Source organism: Pan paniscus, chromosome 16 (assembly GCF_029289425.2).
Source record: "Pan paniscus chromosome 16, NHGRI_mPanPan1-v2.0_pri, whole genome shotgun sequence".
In the NCBI taxonomy this organism is placed as follows: domain Eukaryota; kingdom Metazoa; phylum Chordata; class Mammalia; order Primates; family Hominidae; genus Pan; species Pan paniscus.
Window position 1 is genome coordinate 61,840,545 of NC_073265.2, and position 10,158 is coordinate 61,850,702.

The window sequence follows — 10,158 nt, forward strand, 5'->3', positions numbered from 1 at the left end:
TTGGTTCAAATTGGGATCCACATAGGTCCACAAATTGGATTTAATTGATATCTCTTGAGTCTCCTCTACCTGTTGTTCCTTCTCTTCCCCCCTCCTTGCTTTTTTTTCTTTGTTGAAGAAACTAGATCATGTTGTCCTGTAGAGTTTCCCACATTATGGATTTTGCTGGTTGCAACTGCATGGTGTCATTTAATAGGTTCTTCTATCCCTGCATTTTCTGAAACTGGTGATTAATTCAAGAAACTTGATCAAATTCAGATTCATTGGTTGGGGGGGGGACCCAGAATACTTAATTGATTATACTTTCTATTGTATTGTATCAGGAGTTACATGGTATGTAGTTGCCGCTGTAGTTTTCTACTTAAAAATATCTCTGCTTTTTGCTTGTTTTACATCTTGTGGCATACTGTAGAACAGTGCCATCCAATAGAACATTTTTGTAATGATGTAAATGTTCTTTATCACCAGTGTCTAATTTGGTAGCCACTAAGCACATGTGACTATTGAGCAATGAGGAACTGAATTTTTAGTTTCTTAAATTGAATTTTAAGTAGTCAGGTGTGGCTTGTGGCTACTGTATTGGAAAGTACAATTAATAGGACATTTTTCAAGAGTATTAAATAACAAAAGTAGCAGTAGATGTCTATTCCTGATTTTAGCCTAGATCACAGTACTGTTTCATCAGTAAATCAGCTTTTTAAATTATTAATATTTTTAATGGACAAATCATAATTATACACATTTATGGAGTACAGTGGAATGTTTTGAAATATGTAAACAATGCAATGATTAAATCAAACTAATTGTTGTATTGCCTTGCCTTAACATTTTTATGGTGAGACATTTGAAATGATACTTATTTTGAAATATATATTATTATTGACTATATTCACCCTGCTGTGCAATAAATCTCAAAACTTACTCATCCAGTCTATCTGAAACTTTGTACTCTTTGGTCACCAACTCCCCATTCCCTCCCTTCCTACCCCTTTATCCCCCCAAGCCTCTGGTAACCGTCATTATACTCTGTATGTCTGTGAGTTCAACTTTTTTAGTTTCTACATATAAGCGAGATCATGTAGTATTTCTTTTCTGTGCCTGGCTTATTTCACTTAGTGTAATGTCCTCCAGGTTCATCCATGTTGTCACAACAGAATTCCTTTTTTGAGGCTGAGTACTCGTGTGTGTGTGGGTACATATATGACGTTTTCTTTCTGTGTTCATCCATTGATGGACACTGTACATGGATTCCATGTCTTGGCTATTGTGAATAATGCTGTAGTGAATGTGAGAGTACAGAGATACCGTTGACATACTGATTTCAGTTCCTTTTCATATATACACAGTAGTGGGATTGCTGGATTCTGTGGTGGTTTTGTTTTCAGTTTTTTAAGGAACCTCCCCATACCATTTTCCATAATGGCTATACTAATTTACATTCCCATCAACAATGTATCAAGAGTCTCCTCCTTTATCTTTGCCAAGACTTATCTTTCATCTTTTTGATAAAAACCATTCTAACAGGTGTGAAGTGATACCTCATTATGGTTTTAATTTGATAATCAGCTTTTATGTACAGTTTATGTGTTATAATTATATCACCCAATTTTTCTTAATGGGACAGCGATCTAGGGCAGCCCTGCAGAGGTACCTGTTCTACTGTAATCGCTATATGAACCACATGCAGAGCCTGCGCTTTGAGCACAAACTATATGCTCAGGTGAAACAGAAAATGGAGGAGATGCAGCAGCACAACATGTCCTGGATTGAGGTGCAGTTCCTGAAGAAAGCAGTTGATGTCCTCTGCCAGTGTCGTGCCACACTCATGTACACTTATGTCTTCGCTTTCTACCTCAAAAAGAATAACCAGTCCATTATCTTTGAGGTAGGAGTAGTTCTGGGTGAGGAAAAAGCCCACCTTGTATCATAGGTCTACCTGATCTTTCATATATAAGATACAGAGTTTTCAGGGTTCTTGTTTGTTCAGAACATGTAGGTAGACGAATGTATTTATTACAAAGATACAAGAAATTTCTATTTCTTGTCCTAAATTATATTCAGATCGATGTGGTTTAGCCAGCTAGTGATTAGGTATGCAGGTTCTGGAGTCAGCCCTAGATTTTAATCTTTACTTCATTATATTTTAGCTCTGTTGATTTGGAGCAAATTCCTTAACCTCTTATTTGTCCGTTTTAAAGTGAGGATAGTACCTTTCTAGGTGGTTATGAGGTTTAAGTGAGACAATTTGTGTTTTATGTGAGACAATTTTTGTTAATTGCTATATGGCACCTGGAACATCATAAATTCTCAATAAAAGCCTTTATTCAGGCTAAACTAACCCTGCAATATTAGAAGTTAATGTGGTGGTTATCTTTAGTGGAGAAATAATGACTAAAAAGCCAGCTTTTAGCAGTAAACGTTTTCTCAAGTAAAGATGTTCATTTAAAATTGATGCATAAAACATTGATATCTGTATATGACTAGACAATAAGACTGACTAGCAGATGGGACTTCAGTTGGGTAACAGGTACAAAACTAGCCATAGTGGTAAAGGATGATACAATTTGAATCTTCCATACAGTGTTCTCTTATAAGAAATAAGTATAGCCAGATGTAAGCAATAATAGGTTTCTATTTTTTCTCATTTACCTTTGAGTTTTCAGCAAAGAGCAGCTCTCAGAACGAGAAGATTCCAAAAGACATTTTAAATCCTTTCAAATGGTCTTCAGTATTCTTCCAAAAGTAATGGGTGAAATCTTTCGTTCTTTTAACATTTAAAAAATTGTTCTGGAAAAGAACAAACAAGTTATTAGAGATGAAAGCCCATAGAGCTTTACAGGTGCAGTTAAACCACCTATGAAAGTTACAGAATGAGTGTTGAGAGCAGTCTGTAGTCAACAAAACAGTGAAAATGGTTTATCTTTTAGCTTTATTTTGAAGCCAAAATTTACTTTCATTCTTCTTACAGAATAACCAAGCAGATCTAGAGAATGCCACAGAGGTGCTCTCGGGCTACCTTGAACGAGATATTTCCCAAGATTCTCTGCAGGATATAAAGCAGAAAGTACAAGACAAGTACAGGTAATTTTTTTTTTAAGCTGTTGAATAAAACTTTCTGCCAGTGATGATCCTTAGTGGTAAAGTTCAGTGATAGTGAAACTGGGTTTAGCATATCCAGCAACTGAGCTTTTGCCATGTTTCTCACAGATTGCTTCTGTCCGTTGGGCACTAAATTGCAGGTAGTAGTATTGGTGAAGCACACATAGAGAAGGAATTCAGCCATTTATTCTATTGGCTAATTCCACTTCTGTTCAGTTATTTAGTTGCTACCTTGCAAGGAAGAAAGAATCCAAAAAGGCCAAGTGGCCTTTAGGATGAGAGTGAGAATTGAATGTTGGTCTTAGCCTGAGAATCCTATGTATGGGTCATGGCTATTCACAAATGAGCTATGGAAACTTACTTTTTAGAGTTTTTATTACATATATATATTTTTTTTAATCTAAGGAGATACTTGTCCTAGGAGTCGATTTTTCAAGATGTGCCGCCTCTTAAGCTAGAGATGCAAAATGTTTTATTTCTCAACATGAAGCTCTTTCTCCCAAAGTAACAAATGCTAGTGTCTTTTGAAAGTTGTAGGAAACTTGGGGAGTTTGGAAGACTTGGAGATTTAGTCCTAACCAATATCTTCCCTTCCCTTAGCCAATTTTAGCTACCATATTGTGTTTACAGTACTTTTACAGTTGACAGAGATTTTAAGGACGTGAATAAAGAACCCATGAAATTATTTCTGAACCTGTTTATCTGCAGAACTGTGGGATTGAATTATGATTTCTAAGGTCCATCAGAACTTGTACCACTTTATTGCTTTAAAATTAATTCCCATGGAATCATGGCTTTCACAAAATACCATTTTAATATTAGAAGCAGTTTGATGTGTCTGTACATCTAGACCTGAAAATGTGCCTATTAAAATAAAAAATAGGTGCTTGGTTCTGAGTCTGGATAAACTATAGGGATGCCTTAAAAATAAGTAAATGCCTCTTTTTTTATTATTAGAGGCTGACAACAAGTTTTTTTTTTTTTCTCTCTGATTACAGATACTGTGAGAGTCGACGAAGGGTTTTGTTACAGCATGTGCATGAAGGCTATGAAAAAGATCTGTGGGAGTACATTGAGGACTGAGAATGGCCCTGCATAAAATGAACTCTGAAAACTTTACCATCTAGAGTGCTCATGCAATTAAAACAAAACAAACACAAACAAGGAGGCACTAAGCCTATTCTGACACCACTGGTCTGTAGTACCAGAATTGTTTTGTTAACGGAAAGTTTAAGTAAATTATATTGTAATAAAAAGGTAGATAAACCATTGTACAACAGTATTCTAGGCCGCCAACAAAAGTGTGACAGACACACTAAAAGCCCTCCAACTTTAACTTGTAACGTAGCTTCATTCTCAAAGCTGACTCCTTTTTTTTCTTTTTCCTTTTCCTGAGTGTAGTACAGTTAAAATTTCAAACAGCTCCTTGACACTGCTTTTCATGTTCAAACCAGCCATTTTGTTGTACTTTGGTAAAGGACCTCTTCCCCTTCCTCCCCTACACATACAGATACACCCACACACAGACTGACTCTCTTTCTCTCATACCCCAAGGTCATGAGTGAATGATGCTTAGTTCCTTGTAAAGAAAATCTTGGGATGGGGAAAGGGGTAGGCAGCAAGAGGATTCAACAAACGAAAAACATAAAAACTTTGTATATGACTTTTAAAACAAGAGGACAACACAGTATTTTTCAAAATTGTATATAGCGCATATGCATGGACAAAGCAAGCGTGGCACGTGTTTGCATAATGTTTAATTACAAAAAAATATTTATTCTTTAAAAATCTTCAAGATTATGTCTATTTGCTGTGCATTTTCTTTCAGTTTGCTTATCTTTCCCGGGTTGGGGTTGGGATAAAGGTGTGTTGGTTTAGCACCTCTGGAAGACCTATCTAGAGCTCTTTCACTTTCCTGAGGTTATTTTGCCCTTTCTGGTGTTGGTATGTCTGTTGCCGGCCATGGGCCTCATGCCTTGAATTCCTGCTCTTGATCAGGGACAAGGGAGGTCAAGCTCTGACTAATGCCATGACCTGATTAAGGGGTACAGCAGGGAGTTTTGTTGCTACAGCTCATGAATTAACCTGTCCCAACCTAATCCCCCTCCATGGCATCATGCCTCTACCCAAGCCTTTGTGTGCCCATGTTATGCACACAGCTGTAGGCATTCTTAAGTTCCCTGTCGCATCCAGTGGAAGCATTTTAAAATTTCTTTTACTTTTTGGTTTTCCCTTAATTGCTGCTTTTCAGATTTTAGTTATGGCTCGTCTGCTCACCCCTTCTCTACATTAGGGTGTCAAAGAGAATGTTTTGCTTTAAATATAAATAGCCATTCATTTAGTCTCAGATTGTGAATTTAAAATGGCGGATACCGAAATTGCTTGTGTGTGTTGCTGTGGGTTTGGTTTGAAGGCAAACACCCCTAGAACATGATATTCCCATCTAGTGCATTTAAATAGAAATCACTGAGTTTGCTGCTTTTTTATTGTCAGCAGATAGGAGAATTAATAATACATTTTAGCTGTGATGTCCATTTTTATGAAATTCCTACTAAGAGCTATGTTAAAAGTAAAGGATGGTGGTGGTTGTATTAACTATATACCTGTTTAGGCCATTCTGGCTGTGGTATTTTTCAATAGGTCAGCATCTGTAAATCTGTCAGTTTTATACAGGAGTGCAGAGTGAACTAGGCAACTAGATTAAGAGGTCTAAATATGAAATACCAGTTGAGGCTGAGGACCTCTTCGTCTTCCTTTAAATGTCTTGTGCCTAGGGAGTGTTTACCATTTGTGAGGCAGCTTTGTCTGCTCTTACACTGTACATCCTATTACTCCATTGGGAAGTAGGTTCACTTTCCTCTGGCCTTTTGCCTAAGTTAGGCTTTGCTGAATCAACCCTACTTTTCCTTTTAGAAAAGGTTGTTACAGGAGATATACTGGCAACTGTTCTTTTCCCATCAAAAATCAGTGAATGTTTGCTGAGTATAAATGCTGCTTCCTTAAACCACTTGTCGCTTTAGGATCAACTTTACCTGTACCTTTTCTCCTTTCCTCCCTTGCCACCTCAGGTGCAAATCTGAACTCAGTGTCTGCTTCTTCCATTTTCTCGTCTCCCTCCCCTCTTCCCCCATTATCCATATGACATTATTTTACTTCAAATGACAGCATCAATCTTAAAAAGATATACATTAAAACTAAGGAGTTTTTTTAAAGAAAGCCTGAATAAGTTCCTTTCCCTGGTAACTTTGAAAAGCAGTCAGAGTTGCTATATAGATATATGTGGCTCCTTTAAAATGCTTTGTGTATGTGTGGTGTTTAAAAAAAAAAATCTTACCAGTTAACTTTGCAGTGTCTAGGTTTGAGTGTCATAAATCCACGTGTTCCTGTTGCAACAAATACCCAAAAATTGTGTGTGCACTTCCTAATACCAGTCTTCACCCATGGAGGAACAGTGCTTTTTAGAGATGCTTTCTATTTCAGTGTTGGCATACTGCCTGAGGGTATTGCAGTTGTGGGTGCATTCCCTAATTTGTATGATCAAGATGAACTGGCCCTTTTCTACTTCCAAGCTTTTAACAGATACCACCATATTTGACAGAATTCCCAGAGTGAATTGCTTGTGTTATTAGTAGATTCAGTGCCCCCAGCTGGGATAGGCAAGCCATGACAGCTTCCCTGTTTCACCTACATAAGTCTTATCTGAGGGATCTATTCACAGTAAGCACCAAGGTCTCCATGTCTTGAGGTCAGTTTCATTGTCTTTTGAAAAGTGCATGCTTCATTTGAACAATTCATTCAGCAGCAGATGGACTTTCAGTGATTTAAAATAAAATTTTGATCCAAAGCTCAGGACACAAACCACAGTGGTAAAATTGAGTAGCATATAATATCAGACTAAATTATCTGTAATTTTCCACAACCCAGATTGTATGTGTTTTATGTGTGTTTAAATAAATATGTTAGATACACGTGTATACATACACACATATACAACAGATCCAAGACTGGCTGACTTCATTTGAAATGGTTGAATCTGCTGTGTAATAAAGTGGTTCAACCATGATTAGGAACTGAAATTTAGTAGAAGAGGGAAAAGGAGTTAATGTAACAAATTATTTTAGCTACAAACCCCGGTAATAGAGCACTTGGGGGATGGGATGGGGTGGGTTGGTGAGACAATCAGAATGGTAAATTGATTAAATGCTCCTAACCCTGTAATTTTGTGCATAGAGCACCCTGTGCTGTGGAAATAACTGTTCTTAGATTTCATTGTAACTGGACTGTTCAGGTTGCCCAGAGGGAAAGAACATTCCTAATTCTAATAAAATAAACTTTTATTTTGTTATTCCATTAGTTACTTATGTTTATTTTTATAGTTAAAAAATGACTAAAGGTGGCTAATAGCCACCCGTATTATGTGCCTTATTCACTGTTCCCACTTAATATAAAATGTCAAAAATTCGTTGTTCTTTGCAGGGAACTGTGAATGAGCCCATTCCCCCAACATTTAACTTGGTTATTGAAGCTTTCAGAGCATTTTCTGAAAGCTTTCCAATTTCTGCATCTCAAATATTGAATTTAAATTGTTTGTGTTGTAACAGTGATACAAAAATGTTCAATAGCTCTTTGAATGCCACTTTTTTTAAAGAAAATACTTTAAAAGTCATTCTTAGCTAACCTCAAAACTCCTTTACATTACTTTCATTTTAGCTCACTCTTAAAGCTGATACTGTTATATAGGGATGAAGGGAGAGTTTTCTTAAAGAAGGTCCCAAAGTTGAAGATCGTTTGTCATTGATACTCTGGCCAAGTCCAGGTTTTAGGACAATTTAATTTACTCTTATTTGGATCTGTAATTATGGGAGTTTATCACTTTTCCTCTTCAAAGCACTTCAACTTACTGTCTAAAACAAGTGGAGAAGAAATTGCCATTTTTTATAAAGGAGGAAGATAAGGCTCACTGAGGTTAAATAACTCACTCAATTTTTCATTTCCTTCTACCTGAAACTTAACATCATACTACCTCTTTGTATCATATTTTGTTATTCTGGTCACAGAATGACCTAGTATTCTGTACCAGGGAAGGTAGTTCTTAACTATATTGTTGTACTTTTAAACCACATTAAAGACTATTATAAATGCCTATCACTGCTACTGTTAGAGGTTGCTCTATACTATCTCTGATCTTTCATTTGTTGCAGTTTGCAACACGGTAGTTGAGAATAAGTGGTTTAGTATGATTTGCTTAATAGTACCCAAGTAATTTGCAGTTGTTGGTTTAGTTATTCAAATGAATTTCCATTGTAAAGAATTTTGGATAGTCTGCAGGAAATTGTTACAGGATGCACAGAACATCCCATATCCATTGGATCTCAGCCTTTGAGGCTTTAAAAAGATGATAAAGCAGTGAGTTTTATGAGAAAATTTTGGCTCCTTCAGAAACAGGAAAATAAGTGGGCCCCTCAGATTTTTCATATATCTTTGGGGATAAAGTTGGTTATATCTGGTTTATTTTAGGGATTTTGCTTCTGTAGTTACCCAAGATCAAATAGCCAACTCAGAAATACTCAGTTGGATATCAATCAAATAGTGCCTACCAGGGGAGTAAACAGACAACTTTTAGGTTTTTAGTTTTTGCTTTTGTGTGGAGTTGAGTCCAATTTTTAAGGCAACTATTGTTGACCTTTCTCTAGGCAGTAGCATTTAGGATGGGAAAAAATAATATGAGTTATGTGCGAAAAGCAGTTTTCAGGCTATCATTTAGGGCCACAGATATGCTTATTTAGGACTATTTTCAGGGTAGGAGCCAGTTAAAGTTTGTATATCAGTCACACATTGATATGTAGCAGCTCTATCAATGCCAGAACAACCTTATTACCATAGTAATTCAGGGGTCTCAAGTAATCCAGGAGTCTCAAACTGAAATGTCAACAAGAGCCAAGTAAATATTTTAGAAATAGAGTACCCTGGACTAGATGGGCTCTGAGAGGAGCCTGTGAAATCCAGACTTCATGTGAATTCTCTTAATTAAATGTGGGCCAAGGAAAACCCGGCCATGGGCAGTTTTTTTTTTCCAGCTTCTACTAGTCTTGGCTTGCAACAATGCCACTGTCCATCTGGCATTACCTAGACCAGTGATACTTAAACTTGTCTGCGAATTGGAATCACTGAGAAGCTTTAAAAAATATTAGTGCCTGAGTGTTACTTTATGGAGATTATGATTTAATTGCTTTGGGTAGGCATCAGTAATTTTTGTAAAGCCCTTTACGCATTCTCACCCCTAATTCCAGCCAGTGATTCTCACATGCAGACTAGGTTGAGATCCTTGATCTAGACTGCCTTCTATAGTTGCAAAAAGAGAATACAGGTGAGCAACTCCAGATCATAAGGGACAAAATGATTCAAGGCAAATTGACTGGCTCAGAATAGGGCCTCACTGGAGGCCCTAGTTGAGTGGGTTTTGTGGAATGGTGCCTCCCAAGGGTCTGGTGTGCAGTGCCCAATTTGGTTTTTTGTTGGTTTTCTGGTAAGTGGTCCACCTTGGAGAAAATCACAAAACTAAAAGTCTTACCAAGAAGTAGAACTGACAAGCAGCCATGTTGATTGGCAGTACATTCTCTTACCAAGGGGGAGAAATCTATCTAGGGAAAATAATACAGAGTCTGAGCAAAGGAAGTTGAGTGGTTATAAGCAAAACTGTCATTAAAGCTATTTGCGTCAAGTCTGCACAATTCCACGAGCACTTTAGAGTTTACAAGTTTCTCATGTCTATCATTCTTTTGATAATCTTGTATTTTTATTTCAAGTGTGGTATAGTAGTAAGAATATTGGTATTTCTCAGCCATAGATTTCCCTTTTGTAAAATGGGAATACTAATAGGAACTGTAATTTGTTGAGTGCTTTTTGCCAGATGCCTTACTTTTGTCTGTATCTTCCAAGCAGCCCTAAAGCAAAACGGGCATTGTTACCCTATTTTTATGAGGAAAGACACTCATATACTACTAACTTACTCAAAAGTTACACATTGAGTGTATAACAGGGCCATGCTTGTCTGATTCC

The 10,158-nt window shown here is 36.9% G+C and overlaps 1 protein-coding gene across 1 annotated transcript in view; it reads left to right on the top strand.

Moving 5' to 3' along the window:
* The window catches only part of ARIH1 (ariadne RBR E3 ubiquitin protein ligase 1), a 111,158-nt gene extending 103,714 nt beyond the window's left edge, over window positions 1-7,444 (top strand). The window contains exons 12-14 of the mRNA XM_034939078.4: window positions 1,625-1,885; window positions 2,969-3,081; window positions 4,098-7,444. Of these exons, the coding sequence (XP_034794969.1) occupies window positions 1,625-1,885; window positions 2,969-3,081; window positions 4,098-4,182 (459 nt within the window). The 3' untranslated portion in view covers window positions 4,183-7,444. The remainder of the gene's footprint in view (window positions 1-1,624; window positions 1,886-2,968; window positions 3,082-4,097) is intronic.
* Window positions 7,445-10,158: the final 2,714 nt, after the last annotated feature.